Source organism: Gopherus evgoodei, chromosome 17, assembly GCF_007399415.2.
Source record: "Gopherus evgoodei ecotype Sinaloan lineage chromosome 17, rGopEvg1_v1.p, whole genome shotgun sequence".
Taxonomy (NCBI): Eukaryota; Metazoa; Chordata; order Testudines; family Testudinidae; genus Gopherus; species Gopherus evgoodei.
Genome location: NC_044338.1, coordinates 12,202,900 through 12,228,126, shown reverse-complemented (window position 1 = coordinate 12,228,126; position 25,227 = coordinate 12,202,900). Strand labels below are relative to the sequence as shown.

The following is a 25,227-nucleotide window of genomic DNA, read 5'->3' as shown; positions in this document are numbered from 1 at the left end:
TCCGGTGGGATTTTTTGTTTTGTTTAATCCTGCAGTCTGAATCCAGAGAGAGAGAAATTGACACATAACTTTTGCATCTAATGTGACAACCCAATTGCACAACTGACTGCTTTTTTTTTTCTTTCATCATTAGTTTAGACTGAATAAACACACAAATGTGTTGCAGATTTTTTAAAAAACTTTTGGGCCAGTCTGGTGTAAAGTCTATTTACAGTGACCTCAAACTTTCCCATGGACTTTAACTTTGGAAACTCGCAGTTTCCCATAAACAGGTATAAGTACCACAACATTTTTAATCGAAGTAATCATGTGACTGCAAAACATATTCTTTTTTGGGGCCCTTGCAGCCAGAAAGTGCGTACTTTCTGCTGGATGATAAAAACAAAACGTTCTTGGCTGATTTGCCTGGAATTAAATTAGCAAACATCAAAAAGTATGCAGTTTTCCAAAAACAACATTTCAAAAGTTATAAGAGGTAACTTAGTCATAAAGTGCTAGGATATTTACTTTTCCCCTAATACTCTTTCCATATGTCATCTAATTGTAATGACTGTCATTTTATGTGCCTTAAGTAGAGAGAACTTGTGTAGAACATTAAGTAGTTTTATGCAATGCCCTGTAAATGTTGTAAAAAGAAGATTCATGTGTAAACATAAGGGACTCTTCAAGTTAATGTTGAGAAGAGTTATGGGCTTTACTCCACAGCCTGTCCCAGTGGAAAACTTTTACTGGCCATAAATTATACCACTGTTTTACATAAAGGCCATTAAATCATTCCTAAGGTAAAAATACTAGGTTAGGATTTAGACTTACAATAAATTAGAATCAGCAACTGGACCGTATGTATGGAGAAAAAGTTGCCTTTATTTTGCCCATCCTGTACAGAAGGGGGAACAGATTTACTGGGATACTGCTGTAATAACTTGGGCCTCACTCCTGCAGTCAATCCTGATGCGCGTGACTAACTTTACTCACAGGACCAGGCCCGTTCAAGTGGATGGGGCCATTCAATTTAGTGACGTTTTACATCTGCATCAGTGCTTGCAGAATTGGGCCCTCACTCTGTTTCTGTATTTATTTTCATAGTGTGCATGCAAATCCTGGGTCTGATCTTGTGAGGTGCCGAGCACCCTAAACACCCAGCACCTCTTTTAGGCCCTGATCCGGCAAAGGCTTAACTTTACACATGTGAATGGGCTGACAGGCGTCAACAGAATTACTCACATTTGTAGAGATATGCACATGCTATAGCTTTCGCAGGACGGAGATATTGTGTTGAAGACAGCACAGAATAATTCAAAAAGACATGACATAGTTGGCTATAAAGCAGAATAAATTAACTTTGTACAGAAGAACAGTGACACATTACTGATATGTGCATCTATGAAAAAGATCACACTCAGTTCACTGAAAGGTACAGACTCTTGTCCTGGGGTGAGATCTTGGCACTCTTCAAGTCCATGAGAGTTGTGCCACTGATTTCAGTGGAGCCAGGATTTCACCTGTGGTGTGCATACCACTGATCTAAGGTAGACAGCACTGATTTTGATCCTGCTGCTGCTCCCAAAGAAATCAACAGGAGTTTTGCCATTGACTTCACTTGGAGCATGATCAGGCTTTATTTTCCACACTGTGTTAAATTAACAGCAGATGTGCTCACCTACAGTTCCCCACAAGTGGATGGCAGTGGTATTTGCTAACATTAAAAGCATGTCGGACTTAGTTCTGAAACAGCCCATACATCCTGTCTGTGTAGCAGAGGGCTTTGTTTTAAGTCACAATACAACTCTGGAAGGCTGAAGGGGGGGGGAGCAGGGGGAGGAGCACCAGAACTTCCAATGTATTAAAGTAGCAGAGGGTGGAAAAGGCTGACACTGGCCTGTGTGATGCCCCCTGTGATTACAGAAAATGCCCCACCTGAGCACAGTGTATCCTCTATGTGCCACAGGAAGGGAAACCCCCAGTGCTTAATTTGTCACGAAAGAAATGCCAGGGCTCAAGCAATTTTTTTACATTCAAAACTGACAGCAAGCCCAGAGGTGTTGAGGCTCTGAACTGCTAAGCCTAGAGGTGCTGGGGCAAAAATTAAGCACTGGAAACCCCTCCTTTCTGCACTGGGCCAATCTGCCCTTGGCTACATATCCAAGGGTTGGATTTAGTCCTTTATCACCAGCGCTCCTTTTGCAGTGGGCAGCAGCCAGATGGTTCAGATACTCAGTGTGATCCTGAATGATTTGGCTTTTGGGGGTAGGTGCTGTCTCCCACTCTCTTGCATGGAGACTATCACAATGGGACCTGATCTCACTTGGGACCTCTGGCTGCTATAGCGACGACTACCATTAATAATTTGAAAGCCAAACCATCGTTCAAGCATTGTGTGCAATGTTTTGGCAGAGCGTGGACCCGGATGACCACAACGAACCTGAGACTAGAAGAGTTTCTAATTCCTCCATAGTTGAAAACGGACACCAGTCTTTGGCAGGTAAGAGAAGAGAAATACTTGAAATGAGTCTTTTTAAAATCGATTTTGAATGCAAAATATTGCTTCTGGTCAAGAGCTCAATTCTGTCTACTGAGCAGCTCTCTAATGTCACCAGTGTCTTACTCTGGAACTGTTTCAGCATGAATGCTGTGCTAAGGCCCTGATCCTGAAACACTTAGGTATATGCTTGATTTTATTACCATGAGTAGTAACCATTAACTTGTTAAGCACGTGCCTAAGGGTCTGCAGAATCGGGGCCTAAGACCCATCATCAGCATGACTTCCAATTACAATAACAGCACTTTGTATTCTGAATGCCTTCCTGTCCATACATTTCAAAGGACTTTGCAAACTATTAATTAACTCTCACCACCTGTCTGTGGGAAAGGTCTTATTATCTCTATTTCTCAGAAGAGGAAACTGAGGCACAGACGGTTTAAGTGAACCAAGAAAGAACAAAGGAGTCCTGCCTCCTAACCCCCAGCAGCAGGGCACGAGACTTAGTGGCCCTAACAGGAAACATAGCAGACTAGTCATCTGAAGAAGCTTTTCTAATTAAGACTATTAAAGAGTAGAATATGATCAGTTACTTCCAATTTACATCTGAGTCTGTGCATAAATGACATAACCGGCTGGGGGAAATTTGATTGTTATTCCCAGGCTTTCCTAAAATAAAATTAAATAAAGCCATGGTGCATAGATAGCGTTTTGTATTTTTAAAGATATCTGTCAATAAAAGTATTTCTCCTTGTTTCCTTTAATACCCTAGGTCAGGCAAAAGTCTCACAGGAAGTGACCTCTTCCCTTCAGATGTCAAACTCATCCCCCGAGGAACATGCCCCTGCAGTAACCTTACGGATGCCCCACCTTCCTGTTACTGCAGTAACAAGAGTATCAGAGAAGTTTTCAGGAGAAACCTCTGCCTTATCAGGAACTAGTAATACTACCAGTGGCCTGATAGGGCAGAGCAGGAGCCAGAATGAGGCTGTGATGAAAACTTCCAGCCAATCAGGTAAAAGACATTTCTACATATGAAAATAATTTGCTCACTGAAGCCAGCTCTGATTAAAAAAAATAATAAAACAGAAGCTCATATAATTTGATTCTTGTTCACACTATTCAGCGTTCTTCTTTTCTGAACTGCATTCATGCAAAGGTTAGCGGCTGTGATGTCTGTAGTCCAGTTTATCTGAGCCTAAGTCACACACTGCAGATTTTACATAGACATTGCTGCCATTGGGGTTAGACAGGACCTGATCCAAAGCGCATTGAAGTCAGTGGAAGTCTTTCCATTGACTACAGCAGTTTTGGGATCAAGCCGTAGTGGTTTGCGCACAACTTCCCCAGGAGGAAGGTCTTGTTGTTTCTGTTTTATAGATGAGGAAACTCAAGTGCAGGAAGTTCCAGTGACCTGCCCGAGATTTCAAAGAGGAGTGAGCAATGCGGCCTGGAATAAAACAAAGGAATCCTGACTAGAGTGGGTTGGAAAATAGGAGGGAGGTGGGTGCATGGACCTGATTCTCCTATTGCACCACTCTGACACTGATGGAATGCCACTGAACTCCTGATTTGTGAAAGGAAGGTCCAGCCCTATTGCCAACAAGAGAAATTGTGTCCATTTAAATCAAAAATTTCTCCTAACTGCCCTTTTATTAAAACAAAGAAACAAGCAAACCCCTCCTCTGTCTTTTTTTGCTTTTCAGTGACTGCTGTGAAGACCTGGAATTCAAGTTCCGTGAGAACAATGAGCACTTCCATAGCTGCAGGTGCGTGTTATTTTCTCTGCCCTTCAGCACGGAAGGTAAATCCCTAACCCACATTGAAGGACATAAATTCACACCGTGTAGAGGCCAAGCATAGGAGTTTATTACACACAGCACTGACGGAGTGTCACCTGCCTTATTAGGCTTAGAGACACTGTCAATTAATTGATTACAATAGAATATATAGATTTTTTATGGGCGGGGGAAAGTGACGGGGTAGGCAATTCCACACCCCGGGATAGGTTTTGCAGCAAGAGAAGATAGCACATGAGCCAATGGTTAAAAGGTTAAATAATGTCTCCGCCCATGGTCTTAAGTTAGCAAGTTAACATTTAATTAATACTTTGATAAAATGTTATTAGTATAAAATATATATGTTGAATTTTGATTTGGGGTTCATAGGAATGGAGCAACTTCTTTGATTGTTCAACAGGTATATTTCTAGGGGCTAAAGCAAAGAAACAGTGAAAGTATATGACAATACAGATTGTCTTCTTTATGTTTTAAGGCAGGCATTGGTCCCTGGGAAGGGAGGTGGAAAGATGCCATATTTTATACTGATGGTGCCAACTTTTCATAAACTCAAGGTTGGATCTGTGGGAAGAACATTCCCTACAGAAGAGACTGACACAATAGGAACAGGGATCCTTTGTTCAATTTGCAACTCTGAATAAGACACAATTATTTAGATCTTAGCTCCAACACCTGGCAATTTGCTGACCAGGCCTATTTTAGCAAAACAAGATTATCTGTTTACTCCAGCTTTCTCTTAGCTATTTACTGTTTGCTAGGCCTTTGGTCTCCAGACCAAACTCCGGTCTTTGGGTCTGAGAAAGAGCTGGCACAATCCATATGCCAGGTTATTATATAAAGTGCACATGGATTTTAACCCTTCACACATAATTATGCTAAACAATACAAGGAAGCCAATGCTGCAGCACTTGGGGGTTCAGATCTGGTCCCATCTCTACTGAATAGGAGTTGTCTGGCCACTAATCTTTAATTGGATGGTTATATTACATTAGTATGTAGTAACACTAAGAGTGTTACAAGGCTGCATGCAGAGGTCCAGTTTAGCCCCACTGAAGTCAAGGTGAGGCTTTCCATTGACTTCAGTGAGAGTCAATAAATCAATTCTTAGCAGAGGGCAATGGTCCATTCAGACTCAGGGCATGTCTACACAGCAAAACCTGTTCATGGGCTAGCCTACCCAAGCTAGCTTGAATCCAGCTAGAGCAGGTAACGGCGGTGAAGATAGTGCCACATGGACTTCAAAGATGGCTAGTGTGGCAAGTACATGCCCAGGGTCTGTGCCAGTCTTGAACTACTTGCGCTGAATCCCGTGCTATGCTGTCTTCACTGCTATTGTTCACCTGTGCTAGCTGGATTCAGAAGAGCTCCAGTAGGCTAGCCTGCGAACACCTTTTGCTGTGTAGACATGCCCTTGGAGTACTTTGCCAATGGGGTTTGGTTTTACAAACCCTGAAGATGATCCAGCCAGAGCAAAGAAAGGCCTTCAGTTTATTTTGGATTTTTCACAATGCCCTTTGTCCTTACCACAAACACTTCATAAATCACACTGTTAGAAGGGAATTTATTCTCTTCGCTTTCTAATGGTTTGTCTCACACTGAGGCCAGGGTGCTACCAGATCAGACTGATTTTGCATTCTTTGCTGTACGTTGGGGCAAACATGATTTTCTGGAGGAGAGAACGACCAGACCTCTCAGCTGCGGGGAACATGGTAGGAGTAAGAGCTGTGTGAAGCTGCAGCCCAGAGAGCTGGTGGGAACAGACTTTAACATGGGTGGAATACAAATGAAGGCAGATCAAACCCTGGTACATACCAGGAAAGCTGCTAAACAATGCTGCTTTGGGAGAGCAGCCACACAGCACCACCGTGGCAAAGCAAATTCATTGGAGGAGCCTTAGGGATGGGTAGCATGGTTTGAAAACTTAACTTTTCAACATCTGACCCTTTCTTCGAGTCACGAATGTGTAAAAGGACAAAATGGCAGAGACTCTTAATTCATGGCTAAACAAATGCCTTGAACGCTGTCCAAAAATGCTGTTAGTCCACATCACCAAGCTATTACTCTCTGTAGACAACAAAGCCATTTGAAACCGATTTGCATTGTCAGTCCAGCAGGGATGCAGAAACGACACAGCCTAGAAAACGCATTACTTCTTAGCACAAGAGGCTCCCACAGGCTTGCAAGGTGAGGATCCAGATGAGCTCTGGGCAGAAGAGCACAGGAAAACTTGTCCCTTCACAGTCCAGGGATTAAACCTGAGATGAAGAATCTTCACATTCAGTTTTCAAAGGGCAATTAAGTTTACACTTGAAAACCTAGGACCCAATTGCCTTTTCATTTACAGTACCAGGGAGTATATCAATGAGGTTGATGCAGGTACATGCATATGAAACTGATGGAGAAGAGAACCAGCCCCTTAGTGTTAACACTTCATTCCTGAGCACAAGTACCGAACAGGGCGGAAACCCTGGGCTGTGCCTCCGGGAGGCATGACACAGAAGATGCAGCCCAGGGAGAGGTAGGGGCAAAGCTCTGTTATAAGCCATCTTTGCATCCTGCTGAACCTGGGCTGCTCTAGGGGCTGAATGGCCCTTGGTGGAACTAAAGTAGACTGTAGTGCAGCTACTTTAAATTATATTAGCCTCCCCATGGCTGCTTATGGCCTGCCAGAATGACCATAGCAGTCTACGATATAGTACCTTTTCCTCCTGCCCTGGCTCCATCTCCAGCATGCCCTCTACTCTGGGACTGGCAGGAGGACCAGTATAGGTCTACCTGTGAAGTCCCAGCACAGTGTCTGCACCAGGGGAATTGTCCTGTGGCCCCTTGGGAGCTGTTTATTGCCCCTGTATGTGACTATAGTGATGTCTGGTGCCTGGGACAGTGGGGAGAATCTCTCCCCAGGAAATCATTAGCTCATGCTGGCAGAGGTCTTTTATAGAGAAATCTGCAACTTTTCATTGCTGTGAGTAAGAATAAATGTGTGGCCACGTGTCAGGAAATAGATTAAAAACATGTGTGGGAAGAGGAGAAAATACTTTCAACACTGATGCATCTTGTTTTTCTTGCTCTTTATACAGAGAAAAGCACTTCCGTCACAAAGTCTATGTCAGCCATGAGCTATGGATTGACTAGTGGAACCAAAGCTAGTGAAAGGTAGGATCTTCCCTTGACTGTTTCAGTGAGACTTTTTCTGAGTGTATTCAATGTAGCCTAAATGCAGAGGTATTCTGTTGACTCACCCTGGCAGCCAGGCCAAGTGCGTCCTATTGGCTCCAGTCTACAAAAGAGTTTGAGTGTCTCTAAGGCAGAAGGAACTACAGACTGGAACAAAGAGAGCTCCTGCAGGTTTTCTCAGGAACTGTCAAGCTTACGCTGATGCTTAGACTAAAATTAGTTTGTCACGTAATTTAACAGTAAAGGCAAACCCAGAAATGGGTTACTGTGTTAGGAGCAGGTTGGGAATAGCATGTGGTTAGCTGCCCTGCATTACAGGATGAGGGAAGGATGGACTTGTGGGTCACATAAGGCCACATAAGTACCAAGATAATTTGATAACCTTTGATCTAGACAGTTCCCCCAGCCAGTGCAGGATTGTTCCCTGCAGTAGATACTTTATCATGCTTTAGCTAAGCTAGTGACCTGTCTTCATGCATGAAGTGTTCCACCCTCATACAAATTTCACTGTCAGAACCTTGCTACTGATTGCCATGTTGCCAGCCCTTTTCTAATCCCAGCATGAACAGGCACAGATGGGATGTAAAAAGCTTAAATTGTTCTTTAATAGCCATGCCCGGGCTGCTGAAAACTCCTTTTAAAGCACTCGGCTGTGTAAAAGTTGTTATTTTGGGTCTATTTTTGGCACTTGAATGCATGACACCTATCAACCATCCTTAGTTTGACTGGCCTGCAGCTTAGTTTACAGCTTTAAGTTTCTAAACTCCTTACAGGACACACTGTGACTTTCTGCCTTCACTCCTAAAGGCTGACTACCACACCTTTTTGAATAAGTCAGTCACAGTTGTTTAGTAGAGGATTACACAGTATCACAATTACCGTCGCAATATCAAGGCATCCTCAGCATGCAAAACCTCATCAAGAAAAAGGGTAGCACAGATTACATAACCCCCTTAAACTGGGCTTGCATCTGCCCTGAAAATTTCCCTAAACAGCGTCTTACATTTCTTATGAACAACTAATAAATTAGGATGTGACACCAGCTCCTTGGTGGCTAAGTTATAGAAGAACGATCATCATGGGCTTAATATATGGGACTTAGAGTCAGTAGATCTGGGTTTGATTCACAGCTCTGCTGCAGATAATGCGTGATCTGGAGCCAATCAGTGCCTCGATTTGTGCCTCAGTTTCCCCCGGCTGGAAATGGTGGTAACACACCCTCCTTCACGTATGTACTATGTAGCTTAAATCACTAATATTTGTCAAGTGCTTTGGGAACCTCAAACAGAAGTGGAAAGCGATATATAAGGGGTCAGCAACCTTTCAGAAGTGGTGTGCCAAGTCTTCATTTATTCACTCAAATTTAAGGTTTTGCGCACCAGTAATACATTTTAACATTTTTAGAAGGTCTCTTTCTATAAGTCTATAATATATAACTAAACTATTATTGTATGTACAGTAAATAAGGTTTTTAAAATGTTTAAGAAGCTTCATTTGAAATTAAATTAAAATGCAGAGCTCCCCAGACCGGTGGCCAGGATCCGGGCAGTGTGAGTGCCACTGGAAATCAGCTCGCATGCTGCCTTCAGCACATGTGCCATAGGCTGCCTACCCCTGCTATATAATATAATCCAACTGGCCTGCTAGTGTAACTTGGCCTGGGTCCATTGGAGGCAGTGGAGCTACACTGACTTATAGGAGCAAAGGATTGGGCTTGGTATGAGTGACTTAGGAGCCCAAGTACCAAAAATGTGACTTATGCCCTTAGATGTCTAAATCTCATTGGAAATTAATGAGGATTCAGACCTTACGTGCCTAACTCTTAAGATTTTTAAAGGGATTTAGGAATTGATCTGCTCAGAATTACAACGCCCGATTTAGATGGCTACGTCCCATTTTCAACAGTGATATTTATTTAGATATAGATATTTATTTAAGCACCTAACTCCCACTGATTTCAACAGGAGTTAGGCATCTAAATACCCTTGGGGACCTACCCTTTTGCAGTCTACATCCTATTGACTTTCAGTGAGATCTAGGTTCCCCAATACCCAAGTTACTTTTGAAAATGGCTAAATTATTCACAGACTTTTGAAAATATTTATTCCATGTGTTTAGGTTGCTGAAGTTTTGCTGTTACTGATCTCAGTGCTTTGTGGTGATACCCAATGTTCCGGATAGTTTCTCTTAGACTGTTTTGGTGTTCTCTTTCAGCAATACCATTGACAGTTACTATGATGTGACACCCAAATCCTGTTCCCCACCTCCGACTGTACATCGCCAAGTGGAAAGGAGGCGAGAGCTGGTGCGGTCTCAGACATTGCCACGCACTTCAGGAACGCAGGCCAGGAAAGCGCTCTTTGAGAAATTTGAGCAGGACAGTGGAAAGTATGTCACTCCTTAGTCCCTCTTGCATCCAAGGGGGCTCAGTACTGGGAAAATATTCTGCTAATGACTTAAAGCAGAGGGATCTCCAGACTTGGAAATTTGAGCAAAGGAAATCTGGGGGCCTGATCCAGCTCCACTGAAGGCAGTGGGAGCATTTCCAGTGGATACTGGCTCAAGCCCTTGGTGGACATTCCAACCAAGAATGAAGATTCAGTAATGTCAGGCGGTCAACCTGAAAAAAACGGAAGCCAGGAAATTCAGAGCTCGAACTGTTGTATGTTCACCCTCCTGGCCCAGCGGGTGTTGTTCAGAAGGAAGTGTTGTAATAACCTCCCTCTGGCTCGCTCATAAAAGGAGATGGATTTCATGGTTTTATATTGTTACTCGAGAGCCAACAACGTGTACTGTGCTTTACAGGACATGGTCCTTGCCTCAATGTTTATCCTGTAAATAGAAGCTAGAAGTGAAATTCTGACTCTTTTGAAGTCAATAGGGGTTTTCCCTTTAGCATGATTAGGGCCAGGATTTCCCCTATGCATGCCTCACATAGGCAAGGAGTGGCCAAAAAAAGGTTGGGTCTTTGGGCTCTTTACTATCTCTGTCAGGGCATGAAGCTGCCGGGAAGTCGTTAGGATTAGTCTCCTCTCATCAAGGTTTTCTCCCTTTTCTTCTTCTAGAGGAAGAGGAGAGTCCAAAGCAAAGCTGAAGCGGTCACAGAGTTTTGGGGTCGCCAGTGCAAGCAGCATTAAGCAGATTCTGCTGGACTGGTGTCGCTCCAAAACCATAGGATACAAGGTGAGAGGATGTCACTGCTTTCCATTTTAATTATTTCCGGGAACGTATTTGAGTATTTCTAGGGAAACTTCACTCAGAAGGTGTGTTCCATAGCGAGTGACTCTGAAATGCACTAGACAATGGGTTACATTTATCACTTGTCTCCAATCCCCCCGAGAAACTGTGTGTGTATTGCTTAGTTCATTTGAAGTCAATGAGACTACTCACAGCATTGAAGTTAGTGCTTAAGGGCTAGATTGTTTAAAATATGTAGGCACTCAACTCGCCATAGGAGTTAGGCGCCTAAATAGCTTTAAAAATCTGGCCCTCAGTGCTTTGCTGGATTGAGGTCTGGATTGTGTGTGTTTACAGGATCCATCTGACATTTGTGCACTCTCTGCTAATTGCAGTGTGTGCCTCCTTTATTATATTTAATGAGATGCAGATAGGGCTGGAGATTACTTGGTAGTACTAGTAGTACTAGTACCTGGAGACCAAGACAACGGTTATGCCGTAGACCAGACTGCTCTATATTGGAATTAGAGATGTTTAATCAGATTAAATGCTTGAGGTTAAATTCTCCCAGTTTCAGCACGTTCATATCTAGGAGATGGCTCTAGTGTAACTGAAGAGAATCTGGCCTGGAAGAGGTCCCGTTAAGAGTTACATAGCATTAAACGGCATTGCCTAATGCAATTGCCAGGGGAAAGGGACAATTTCCTAGATTTATAGGAACAAAAGAATGCCCAGTCCAGAGTTTCATTCTGAGAAAACAAAATATAATTGTTGTTGAACTCTAAACTCAGGGGTATATTCCAACCGATAATGAAACCATTAGGTCTGACTTCTGTATAGTGGGGAAAACTCTAGCAGCACAAGGTAAAAGAGCCCAGCTCCATTTTGTTACATGGGTGCAAATCCAGAATGACTTTGGCTCTTTGCTGTAACAGCAAATGGGCCAGTTTCTGCATGGCCCTACACTGTGTGCAGTTCCAATGGGCCAAAGTGTCCCCTCATTTACCTTCAGACAATGCCCTTAAAGTTCACAGGGCTATTCAGAGTGCAAGTCAGTACTAATCTGACCCTAAATGTATAGCAAACAATACAGGTTAGTCTTTATATGACACTAAGCACTGCACAGAAAAATACCATCCTCCGGTTAGTGACTACTCCACAGGGCTAAGTAATGCTCTCAGTTTAGAGTAGACAAATAGAGAGTCTGATCCAATGCCCATTGAAGTTAATGGCAGTCTTTCCATTGTCTTCATTTGGCCTTTGGATCAGACCTGTGGACTACACATCTGCTTTGCACCTGCGCTAACTTTCACAAAAGGGCTGAGGATGCCAATTCTCCTCTTAGCCCAAATAACGTAATGGATGTAAAAACAAGGAAACAAAAACCATAAGGCATCTGCTGCGTACTCTGCATGTTCCCTTTGGTGAGTAAGAGAAGGTCACGTACACAGCCCTGAAGCTCCGTTTGCATTCTGACAGCACCTTGATCTGCAGAACTTCTCCTCGAGTTGGAGTGATGGGATGGCATTCTGTGCCCTCGTGCATTCTTTCTTCCCCGAAGCCTTCGATTATAATGCGCTTGACCCAGCTAACCGCAAGCAGAACTTTGAGCTGGCTTTCACCATGGCTGAGTGAGTATCATTTTAGATCTCTCTGAAGTGCATCCAGTTAAAGTCTCACAAGACTGTGATCATTTCTCTCTCATCCCCTGCATCACAAGCTCACACTTATAATGCCAAAAAAGGGGAGTAAGACTTTACAAGACATCACATAAAGCAAAAGGCTCAGGAATCAAGAGAGGCATTTTTAGCAGATGACTGGTAATCAGTAAATTGTTGCAAAGAAACTCCAGGGCTCTGTGTCTTTGGATTCATGCACTCAGATTCTTGCCTGCCCGCTCCAGTTCTCCCTATCAACCACATTAATCCCAGAGTTAAAGCATTATGTACACAAGGGATTTAGGAGCATCAGTACCATTTGAAAATCTCCCCTTCAGCACTTAGGAGCATCTCCCCCATGATGCTTAGCACCAGACTATCTATAAAGCACTTACCACTGCAGCTTCTAATAGCTGGGTCCTGCTTCCACAGCAATCTATGGCAGTCTTGCTACTGACATCCGTGGGAGGCAGGACTGGGTCTTCAGAGTGTGGGTACGTGCACTAACCAGAAGTTCTGATGCACTTGATTTAGGTCTGGAAATTCATGGTTTTCACTTTAACACTTTCTGGAGACTTAACTTGATCTTTCTTTTGCACACCATAGAACTTCCATTCAGGTTCCATTCAGTAGCTTAAGTCAACCTGGGCTGTTGTCTATCAGATGTTTCCCTCTAGTTCTTTGAGGGAAATAAGTTAAAATAGCTTTTACAACTTCTGCTGACAGTTATTACTGCATGTTCCCGACAGGTGGCTTTTCTAAATCCATGTAAATACCCATCTAGAAAGCTCTTAAACCTTATAAATTTTTATTAATTGAGATTTGGAAAAAAACAGAAATGGTCTTAAGATGGATTACTAGTAACTATGACAAAGTAACTAGATCAGACCATATGACTCATAACCGTTGACAGCCTATTGGATATCAGTGTAGCAGAGGACAGAATACATGCACTTTCCTTGAGACAGCTGGAGGGTGGGTTGTACAAGGTGATTTACATGGAGTGGAAAATACAAGCAAACTGAATTTAAAAGAAGTTGTTATTCCATTGTTAGAAAATTGGGTCGCTTTAAAAATTACTCTCAGCCAGATCCTGTAAATTGGCGTAGCTCCGTTAACTTTAATGGTGTTACACTGATTTACAGCAGCTCGGGATCTGCTCCTCCAACTTTAACTTAGGAGGTCAAGGATTCTTTGCCTTTGAGTTGAAAAGTTTAGGATACGGAACCAGGAACCAAAACAACAGTCCCAAGAGTCATGATACCATGGTGCCTAATCAGTCAAACTCACATTTACAGTACTCTAACTCGGCAGGTAGGAGAACTGCCTTTTGGCATCCCCTGCAAGGGAACAAGAGTGGCTATTGCAAGGACACTTGCAATGAGAGATTTATCCCCCTCCCACCCATCTCTCAGCGAGCCTGTCATGGCAAAGTATGTGCAAGACACAGCCAATGTCTTTATTTTTCTATAGCTGTAAAATGATGTTGATCTGTGAAATAAACACAAAATTAAGTGGCAAAACAAAATGTAAAACATGCATCGGTCAAGAAGCTGCATGTGAGTGGTCTTTGAGCAGACACTAGTTGTGGTGTTAACATAGGAGATAGCAAGTAAAGTGGAATGCAGTACCAAAGCTCTTTTACCGGTCCTGCTATGCATGCTTACAGTATGTATAGAACCAGTATGCCTCTGACATATATACACAGCATGATTCTGTGTACTTGCGTTTCTGCAATGGACTGTTTTCTTGAACTGAATTTCTCCTGGTTTTTGGGTGACTAAGGAACAAACGCTCAGACCCTCATGTTTCGTTGTTTTTGTTTTAGTGGAATACCATTGCTATTTAGAGCAACACTTATTTTGCTTTGTGAAATACTGTTAGGAGGGAGGAAAGTTATGTCTGTACACTCTTATCATTGTAAATTAAAGCAATTAAAATGTCAACAACAGAGCCCTAGGCTAACACACACATTTGTCTAAGGGCCCATCTCTGCTGGGGAGTGATTTGTACCAGTGTAGTTAGACAGGCACAAATCTCAGTGTAGATGTGCTGCACCAGTGCAACTTAGTGTGGTTTGAAACTGGAGTAAGCTGCAGCATGGCTTGTCTACACAATATGTTAGTGCGCATCGGTGGGGTGTGAATTGTAGTGTACACCAGCATGCTATATGCTAACTGGCCCACATGCACCCTGACTGAAAGCTAACCTACACTAAACGTTCCTTAGTGAGTGCTGAGTCCTGTTTCAAACAGTACTATATTAACACGCACTAGGGAACTTTTAATGCACACCAGCTGGCTCCACACAGGCCAGTTAATGTGTAACATGTTAGTGTGCACTAGAATTTACCCCCCACAGATGCAGACTAACACACAGTGTAGACAAGGCCCCAGTATTTATCAGTGCAGTACATTTACACTAGTAGTGGCACTAGTGTAGCTACATTGGCACAAATACCCTTTAGGTTGGTCTATATTGGGGTACATCTACACAGGGATAAAAAACCTACGGCTGGCCCTGGTCAGCTGACTTGAGCTCATGGGGATTGGACTCTGTAAAACTGCTGTCTAGATGTTCAGGCTTGGGCTGGAGCTCAAGCTGCAGGACCCTGCAGAGATGGACAGTCCCTATGGTCTATGCAGCAATTTGTAGCCCTGAAGCTGGAGCCCAGGTCAGCTGCAGCCATGCCACGGTCTTTTATCTCTGTGCAGACATACTCTAAGTCTCTTAACTAGGACATGAAAAATATTCAGTACTATTTTGTTCCATAGATGGTAGCAAGAAAAGAAAATCTACCAAGAGATGCTGTCTGGCGATTATAGACCACAGAACTCTCCCAGTGTCACACGGAGCACAGGTTCACTTGCTATTAAAGGCAGAGCTGAGTTAATTGTGTTTCCCAGCTGCAAAGGTCTGCAGATACATCCCTCCAGACTCCCGCAGCTGTTTCTTCTATTGCAGGCCAGTGGGAACTTCAGATGATGTTTCCTCTCTTTCTTCCCAAGAGTAAACAGCAGGAACAAAGCTTTGGCACACTCAGCACTGTCAAGACCAAATCCAGGCTAATGAAGGTGCAGATGGCCTAATGGAGAATGTAGTATTAGCAATTTTCTTGTTAAAACCCTAGTATGTGCTAGCTCATTGTAGCTTCATAAAGGACCTGATGTCTGAAACTCTGTGCTGTGCTATAAAAGCTAATCTTTCCATTATGCCAGAAGTCAACATGTACTGGGAGTGTTCAAAGTTAAAATCAAGAACCAGACAGCAGCCAAAACAAATCACAAGAAAAGCTCTGAAGTGTTACAGTTTATGGAAGGTGGCTCATTTTAACAGTTTAAAGCATTCCATTAAATTCCGTTCTGCTGTTTTCTGCACAGAGAAACATTTACTGGTCTTAAGGGGTTTGACATTAGACTGAAGCTTTATTAGGTAATTGCTGCAATGTGTGTCATCTGAGTGGGATGATTTTATAAGCACTTCATTTTAACCAGCCTTACAGTGTTATTTCACTGCTCTTTGGGAAATTGGTTCTATATCCTGTATCTGGACAGAGAAGAATCTATATCCTTTCTAGCTTTTTATGATACAGGTAATAGGTGACTCTTACTGAAGTTTTCCAGTAACCATTAACAAAGAAACCGATATTTACAGAACAAAGAAACTAAGGTTTACAGAAGCCTCAGGGAGTTAGGCATCCAAGTCTCATTGACATTCAGTGGGAATTGGGCAACTAATTCTTAAACCCCTTTGAAAATCCCACACTAATACCCAATTTAAATGAGGCTTGCATGCGAATCTAGCTTCTCTGGAAAGATCGAAAGGATGCAGCAAGTAGTTTAGTTTTCTGGAGTGAGATTTGCAAGTCTCCTCCTATTGATGTTCATGAAAGTTGACTTCAGTGGGAGCAGAGAGTGGCTAGCGTTGTGCATTTCTGAAAAATCTCAGCCCTGGTTGCTAGGGGAATCTCTGTAAAGCACATAGAGGGATAACACCACACAGTTGCATCATCCCGCGTGTTTTGGCACACCGGCTCAGTGAATAAGACCAGCCAGGGGTTGCTAAATTCATAACAAAGGGGAATTTTTCAGCTATTTGGTAATTTTATTTAATTACAGAAGGAAGGAATTTTTAAGCTGCTTGACCCAATGTAAACATGACTCATACGCAGTTGCTGTGCAGTTTAACTCGGGTAACAATAAGAACGCTCCATGGGGTACACAGTCAGGTTCAGCATGCTCTTTCCAAACAATCACAGGATGCAGCAATGCACAGCTACAGGCACCTACAACTTTTGATGTAGCGTCAAACATTGTTACACTGATGTACAGTAGGGACCCCTCAGAGTGAAGTTTTTCAAATCAAAACTTCACTAGAACTGGAATCACCATTTGCCATGAAGTGAAACTCTCACCATAAAGGCCATGCACCGTATTTGAGCTCGCTGCAAGCAAGGTCAGTCACAGATAAATAAAATGATAGGGGAAGATAATCTTTCCTATGCCTGCGGCTGATTAACAATCACGAGAGTGAGTGTCACAATTTTTTAGCAGGTTGATTTCTGACATGAACTGTAATAGAATGCCTTACCTCCCAAGTGCCTCTCATTGCACGAGGTGGATCTGTACAGTCCTGGTTTGGTCTTCCCTTTTTCTCAGGACTCTCTTAGGTTTCCTTATGGTTAACACCACCCCAGCCTAGGGCTGGTTTAATAATATTTATGGTTCAAAACAAAGTCCTCAAATAAAGTCCGTCACCACCACACACAAGTTCATACTCAGCTTTAGCATGCACAGCCAGTCCTGGAGCAATTTTTCTGTCCCCGTTGGCTCTTCACCAAGCAGCCACTCTCAGCCTTCCTAGCTGGAATTCAGCCTTCTCATGCACTAGCCCTCCCACAGCAGCCTCACCAGCCTGAGCTGAAAGAGATCAGTGGGTAGTCAACCTTCCCCTACTATTGATTGCCCCTTTATAAGGCCCACGTGCTTTCCTTTAAGCCTAGCTGGGTAGCAGGTAATCAGTCCCAGGTGCACTGGACTTCTCCCTCCCTCTCGAAGGGACCAGTCATCCTGTGGTCCAAACCCAGCTTTTTTCATAACCAAGATAAATGTGGGCTGGACCAGAAGAGACTCCGAAAATTCAGTAGTAACCTATTAGATAAGAGGTGCCTGTGGAAATGTCAGCTTCCCCCTGGCTGTTGTTGACTCTGACCTTGGTGCTTTCTTTTAGAGCAGAGAAAGATTGGTGTGTCATTTCATTCCACGTCACTTGGGCTCAACTGGACAAACCTTTGTCTGCCTAGTGTGCATCATTCCACAGTTCTTCTGTCACCCCAGGCCTCAACAGACATCTCCCCTTCTGCCTGATCTTGGATCCTAGCCTATCAGCCCTTGACCCTGATGACTATCCAGGACTGCTGCCTGGGTCACTTCACCAAAAACAAAACATCCAGGCCTTCCTCATAAATTCCCTTGCCACTTCACTTACCCCTGTTGTCCTCTGCAAGCATCCCTACTGGCCGGCAGAACAGCCCCTGGGTTTCCCTCTGAACAACTGGAGTGACCCAGGCTTCCTTTCTCCTGCCAGTGGGAGAAGAGAATTTGCAAACCTGAGGGACTCTGCTTGCTGAGGCCCAGCGAGAGGCAGGGGAACCATGGCATGACGAGAGACAGGGATGCAGCCAGAAGAGCATTAGGGACTTGATCTGAAATCTATTGCAACCAATGGAAAAAACCACTGAGCTTTGAATCAGATCATGAGTTAGGGTGACCAGACAGCAAGTGTGAAAAATCAGGACAGGGTGTGTTTGTGTGAGGGGGGGGGTGTAATAGGAGCCTATATAAGAAAAAGACCCGAAAATCAGGACTGTCCCTATCATGAGAAAAAGACAGAGGTGGAACAGGAATTTTCTCTGGTTACAGAAAATGGCAGCCTTCAAACTTGACCGTTTCAGTGTTAACTACAATGTTATATAGATTTCTTTGAGAGAAAATTCCACTGTTTGATACAAGCCCAAGTGATTCCAATACTGGGGTAGCAAATGGATACTGGAAATAGTTGGCGATAACCCTTTGTTTGATGGCTCTGTTTTGGGGTTACTGCAGGAAACTGGCTCACTGCGACCGCCTGATAGAAGTGGATGACATGATGGTGATGGGACGCAAGCCAGATCCCATGTGTGTTTTCACCTACGTACAGTCACTATACAATCACCTGCGCCGCTTTGAATAAACCCACCGGAAAGCTTGAACACAACCCCATACTGAGACGACTCTGGTGTTTTCTCAACAAAAGGAGAGCGGTGTTTTGAGAATAGAGCGCGGCCATTATTGTTCACTCAGAAGCTTGTTATCGTCCCTATGCTTGCATTCAGTCATGTCACTGCTTACACTGTTACCAAGCAGGGCCCCAAAGTGTTGATCACAGCAGTGGGCCAGTAAAACACAGGAAAAGCATAGGGAAAGGCAGAAATCGTCATTCTGGTGCTAGTGATAAGTTGTTTTAAATACAGTTGTGTTAAAAGATTGAAGAAAATTAAATTATAAGTCTCCTTATAGTCAGCTTGGGACACATGGCTCTGTATGGTAAGAGCATCTTTGCCTCAAAGTCATTCTCTCCTACCATAGTTTAAGCCACACAGGATAATGTAGATACGTTTTCTACTACTCTGTCCAGTGAGCACAGAAGAAACAGAAGGAAGTTTACACCAAGACTTTACAAAGGAAGGCAGTCTCTGCTCTAGTGAATACAAGTTATCACTGCCCTCAGGGGTGTTAATTCTGTTGTGTGTGCGCGCGCACAACATAACCGCTGGTGGGGGTTCTTACAAATCAGTGGCCCATATGGGGATTGAAACCACAGCACAGGCCTTTGCCACGTAAGCTAAAGGAGTTACACACTTCACCTGCAGCAGTAGTAGGCTATTATCTTTTATCTGCATCAGTCACTAGAGGCAAGGGACACAACCCACTTAGCATCTGAGCTCAAATCCCCATATAGGCTATTACTGTGTCACAAACTCCATCAGCATGTGCCGGCGGGGTGGGCGGGGGGGTCAAAACTAAAATCTTTTGCTCAAGTGGTTGGCTGAGGTCCTGGCTTAAATTCTTGCTAAGGAGGCACGGGAGGAGTGAGGCTGTTACTTGTATGCATTTGTGTACATGGTCATAACTTCAGTGCTTACAAAGTGGCGAAGATTAACTGCTCAGGAGTCCTATTTAGCAGGTGTAACACAGGCAGCAGCAGAGGAAGCTGGCCAGAAATGTGCCTCCACCCCAGCCCTAGGCGCGATCTCCATGACCCATTCCATCCTCAGCCTCCCTGCTGAGGGAGTCTGCTAAGGTGCCACTAAACGATTTGGGAGTTTTGGATCACCTGGGACTATTTCTGATGTCAGTTAACCCTCATTAACCCATAGTAACCCCATTAATTTCAGTGGTGTTATTCGAAATTTACACCTGTGAAAAAAAGAACAGACTCCACCCTCTGGCTTCTGTTCACTAGATCAGCAGCTTTGCTTTTTGCAATGAATGTAAAAAACTGAAGTCCCACCCCCCACAGTACAAACTAATAGAGAGTACAATAGAAAGCCAGGCAAGCAGATTGCTCTTGCTAAAGGATGTTTTTTTACCTGCATCTGTTCCTGTTCCTCACAGATATTTATAAAAATGACTTTGGTTCTGTATTGATGACCATTTATAATAAAATATATGTCAAACTCCTTTTGGCTGAGTGCTTCTGGCTGATTGGTGGATACAGCGGGAAAGAGATTCCCGAGAAGTTTTTTCAAAACAGAAATAGATTTAGAATTTAAAGGAAAAACAACACACTGGGACCCATTGTGATCTCAGTCATAGGGCTGTAAATCCAGAGCAACATTGTTGGCTTCAGGACATGACAAACTGCTGGGTCCTACTGCAGTACAAAGGATAGTATATTTAGTAGGCTACAACTATTTGCATGGTAGAGACTATCACAGCTGCTCACTCTCTGAGTGTTGTGCTCCCTACTAAGCCGCCTCCTTCATCTACACTGAGATGATCCACTGCAAAGGATAGCAGCCTAGGACTCAGACTGAATTTAAAGTCCCTGCTCTGCCACTGACATCCTGTGTGACCTGGGCCATGTCACTCTCAGCCTCAGTTTCTCATCTGTACATCCGGGAAAAACAGCACTGTCCTACCACCCAGGGGTGTTGTGAGGATAAATAAAATAAGATGTGCAGATACTATGGTGATGGGAGCTGTATGCGTAGCTAAGATAGATACAGCTCGGATTCTGTCCCATAGATCATCCTGCTTCTCCTCAGTTGGCTTCTAGAGCCAGCAACTGCTGCCTGTCCCCCCCTTTCCCACTTTACAGAAAACTGGCAAGATTTTTTTAAAATGTAAGTATTAGTTGAAACTACAGTTTTTAAGCATGTGCAGCTCAAACACCAGACCTGCTAAATATCCCAGGCCAGATCCTCAGCTGGGGTCAGTCACCATGCCACCAAGTCCACGGAGCTACATCACTTTACAGTGTGGGAGCTACAGCAATCTGGCCCAACTACATCACTCCATTTCCCTTCTGCACAATGCACAAGCGTACTCGATTGAGTCAACATAGAGGGACAGGAGGCTGGACTCTCACTTCAGGGTTAGGAGCCAGCCCAGGAGGGATAAAGATGCTAACACTGATTGCTAAATGTACCATCCCTGGAGGATTTTCACTACTTTGGCCACACTCCTATTCCTGTTGAAGTCAATGACAAAACTTCTGTTGGTTTCAATGGGAGCAGGATCACTCTCTTCCTTATAAGAACTACACCGTCTGAGCAACCACTACAGAACCAGTACACGTCAACGTGCGTGCAACTGTCGAAAAAATTACAAAGCAGGCTGAGATAGTTCAGGCAGGTCCAGATCTGTTCGTCCGATGGACTGAACTCAGCAAACGAGTTTATATGGTCAGGTCTTGGTTTGCCGAGTTACAGATCTTCTCCCCCTCATTGCCACTTTGTCTCATCTTATCCAGCCTATTTTGTTCCAATGTCTGAAGCAGGACTTACAGATACCTTACTGAAATAATTACATCACAAGCCTAGGGCTGAGCCCCTCCTGTGCCCGCTGCATAGCAACGACCAGGCAATAGCTACGTATTCTCTCACTACAACTTTCTAAAGTTTGGTTGTTCTAAATTGTGGGCCAGTGGATAAGCTGGTGTAAACACGGGAAACTCCATTAATTTCCAAGGCGCTGCTCTTGAGTTACTCAGCCTATGTTTGGCCTGAAACTGTGAACAAACCAACATATGGGGGTAGGTGGGAGGCCAACAAGCAAAAGAGCTGTTGACTATGTAGTTACACCCCACCACACACACATACTTCCCTCATGGTTTTCAAAGAGAATCCCTCAAACAGGAACACACACTGAAGTTTCCTAGTTGCACTTCAAATGTGAAATGCTTTGTACTCCCTTCATGCTAAAAAGTGTTGCATCAATTCAATCAGAGAGATGAGCTCAAGCTATACCATTCCAATCTGGGTTTCAACTTTCCCAAGTTCAGAAGAATTTGGATGGAGCGTTTTCTTCCAATCCAAATAGTTTGGACAGAGTTTTGGATCAGGTACCAAACAACCCAAAGTTCAATGGCGTTTGGACTGGGAGTTTGGCTCAGGCCCCATCTCTTGTAGAATATATTATTCTGGCCCAATATAAACAAGGCTGGAGCTCTTGCTTTTCTAGCAGACTGAAAAGGAATAAGGAAAAGCCATTAACTGAATACGTAAACTGACAGTTCAAGCTGGGGAGCATCCTGCTGTTTATAATGCAGATATCCTGTTGCTAATGTCACAGTGGAAACAATTTGAAAGCCTTTATGCACATCTGAAAAATATAAGGTGCCACTGGCGCCGCACCCCGGTTACGGCTACCCTTCTAGCTTTTACGGAAGTGGACAGAGGTTTGGCAAGCTTTTGCATACTTGTCAGATAACGTTTTGGTGTTCTGAGTTTTAACAGTCTTGAATGACCAAAATCATGATGGAGATTAAATGTATACACACAACTATTGCTCAACAAAATGTGTTCTGAGTAGGAAAGCTCTAGATTCTATTTCACAGTAATAGTCAAAAGTCTTTTTCCTGTTGAAATGCTATGAAAGAAAACTTGTCTTTAGAGACAGAACTTACTGTGGTTACAGACCTTTTCTCACAGCACAGCATCAGTATTTTCTCCATTAACATGGTCAGTAGGGCAATACAGTATGATTCTTACTAGCCATATACCTTGCATCACCCCAGATTCATTCATATTGACCCCTGCTCAAAGGGCTTGAGCTCCATTGATTTCAATAGGACATAAGCATGGACTTAGGTACTTTGCCAAATCAAGACCAAATGCAAATCTATTGCGGCGCAGAAAGCTGAAATGACTTGCCCAAGGTCCTCCAGCAAACCTGAGTTATATTCCTGGCTCTGTTACTTGTATGCCCCAGTTTCCCCATCTGTAAAAATTGGGATAATGATAGTGACCTGTTTGTACAGAGCTCTGTGAGGGTACATCCAGACTACCTGCCATATTGGCGAGTAGCGATCGATTTTTCGGGGATAGATATATCATGTCTCATCTAGACACAATAGATCCATCTCCGAATGTGCTCCCGTTGACTCTGGAACTCCACTGGAGCGAGCAGCGGTAGCGGAGTTGACACGGGGAGCCGCAGACGTCGATCCCGCGTGGTGAGAACAGGAGGTAAGTTGGAATAAAATACTTCGACTTCAGCTACAGTATTCCCATAGCTGAAGTTGCGTATCTTACATCGACACCCCCCCACAGTGTAGACCAGGCCTGAGATACACTGATGAAAAGCATTACTAGACAGTATTTGGTCCTGCCATGAGGGCAGGGGACTGGACTCGATGACCTCTTGAGGTCCCTTTCAGTCCTAGAACCTATGAATTAGAGAGAAGATATATTCATGACGCAGTCACAGGACAAACAAACAATGTGCAGGACCAGACTTTCTCTCCTTCACTGTTTCAGACATGGCCACTGACTGTCTTTTGCATTTAGCTAGCAGCAAGTAACTATTATCTTACAATTATGTTATATTCTTGGACATCTGTTTGAAAGTAATAGAAATATTAGAGCTCATTACAAAATATGAACCCATTTTCAACTAAATTTAGCTTTGTCTGAAGTTTTTTAAAAATCAACATTGCAAGTTTTGAAAATTTTCAAACCAGCTCTAAACACACATGTATGTTGCATTGGCAACTTTTACTTATTCTTCATTTTGTCTGCTTTCTCAATTTGTTAATAGTATGTGATCTAATTTATAATGAAATATATAACTAGTTCTGCATGTGTTTGCACTTAAAGGCTTCAGTTTTAGGGACACCTCTGCTGGATTTCTGTATATTATTTTTCTGGCTCCACAAATACCTATTCTTAGAAAGGGAGAGTAGGAGACCGGCATCTAATAGAGATTACTATAAGTGGTGTATATCTGATTCAATGGCAAATGGCAGTTTTGAAATCGACAGCTCATGGGTTTTCCAATGCCCTTCTAAAGCTTTAGAGCCTGTCCACAATGCATACAAAAGAGCAATCATATTATTCAGTGGCAACTCGAGCCTCCTTGTAAGGCCAGATTATTTTGCATTCAATTTCTACAACACTAAAACATGTTAATTTTTCCTTTTCAGAGATTTCCTGGATTTCACTGTAACTGATTAGGGGGCCCAAGCCTGCAAATCCTCACTTTTGGGAGCAGGGTTTGCAGACTGAGGCCTTCAGTAAATATAGTTATCGAATTGTAGGCTCCTTAGGATAGAGATTTGTCATGTTTTGTTTGGTTGTAAAGCAGAGGTTGGCAACCTTTCAGAAGCGATGTGCCGAGCCTTCATTTATTCACTCTAATTTAAGGTTTTGCGTGCCAGTCACACATTTTAACATTTTTAGAAGATCTCTTTCTATAAGTCTATAATATATAACTAAATTATTGTTGTATGTAAAGTAAATAAGGATTTTTAAATGTTTAAAAAGCTTCATTTAAAAGTAAATTAAAATGCAGAGCCCCTCGGACCAGTGGACAGGACCTGGGCAGTGTGAGTGCCACTGAAAATCAGCTTGCATACCGCCTTTCACACACATGCCAACTGCCATAGGTTGTCTACCCTTGTTGTTTAGATAGGTGTGGCTGACCCTTTACAATACTAGATCAACTGCTTACTACCAATAACAATGACTGAACATTTCCCTGCTGTACATCTAAGCATTTGCAGTAGAACACTGACCTCTAATGGCTAGAAATCAATTCAAGATCACTCTGTGTAGTGCAAATTCAACTATGCAACTTCATTTGAACACATTCCCAACCTGCATGTACAGTTTAGAGGATTGTTTGAAATATCTGTAATGACGTATTAAAAAGTGATCAATAGTAACTTTAATTATTATATCAGAGACAAAGTAAGGAACACGTGCAGCACCAGGGGGATCTGAATGAATAAAGGAGAGACGCCACATTGCCAAAAACGCCAACCAACTTCAGTGCAGCCAGACCCTCACTATTGTACCTGCCTCCCATAGTGAGTGCAGCATGCAATACTCAGAAGAACGTGGGTTTCACTTTCCATTCCCCTACACTCTCTCAAACCATACCCCTATGCAACCCTGCTAGTGAGAGGTGAGAAACCCATTACAAGACTTTTGGGAATGCATTCATAGAAGTTGTGTACACACTTCCACTTGGAGTGCTTGAACATTGTAATCTGATCAGTATAGGTTGTGAATATGCATATTCATATGATAAATTTCTATACATCAATTAGTGTGCAGCCTACAAGGAACCCCCATATCTAGATTTCAAGAACCAACTACAATTGTATCTATTTAAGGGCCCCAAGTGTGTCTCCACAGTAAAAATGCAGGGATAGAACAAGTTAACAAAAT

The 25,227-nt window shown here is 43.2% G+C and overlaps 2 protein-coding genes across 5 annotated transcripts in view; one reads left to right on the top strand and one right to left on the bottom strand.

Moving 5' to 3' along the window:
* SMTNL2 (smoothelin like 2) overlaps positions 1–20,012 on the top strand; it is a 49,786-nt gene extending 29,774 nt beyond the window's left edge. The window contains exons 2-9 of the mRNA XM_030537111.1: positions 2,395–2,482; positions 3,252–3,494; positions 4,186–4,248; positions 7,359–7,434; positions 9,670–9,843; positions 10,521–10,638; positions 12,112–12,263; positions 18,395–20,012. Of these exons, the coding sequence (XP_030392971.1) occupies positions 2,395–2,482; positions 3,252–3,494; positions 4,186–4,248; positions 7,359–7,434; positions 9,670–9,843; positions 10,521–10,638; positions 12,112–12,263; positions 18,395–18,521 (1,041 nt within the window). The 3' untranslated portion in view covers positions 18,522–20,012. The remainder of the gene's footprint in view (positions 1–2,394; positions 2,483–3,251; positions 3,495–4,185; positions 4,249–7,358; positions 7,435–9,669; positions 9,844–10,520; positions 10,639–12,111; positions 12,264–18,394) is intronic.
* Positions 1–25,227, bottom strand: part of LOC115636701 (tricarboxylate transport protein, mitochondrial-like) — a 43,915-nt gene that overhangs the window by 6,373 nt on the left and 12,315 nt on the right. Inside the window, exon 11 of one of the 4 annotated variants that reach the window (XR_003997015.1) lies at positions 12,270–15,375. The exons of the other annotated variants lie outside the window; for them this stretch is intronic. The gene's annotated coding sequence lies outside the window, so the exon portion shown is untranslated. Of the gene's footprint in view, positions 1–12,269; positions 15,376–25,227 lie in introns of those variants that run through there. 4 annotated transcript variants of the gene reach the window in all.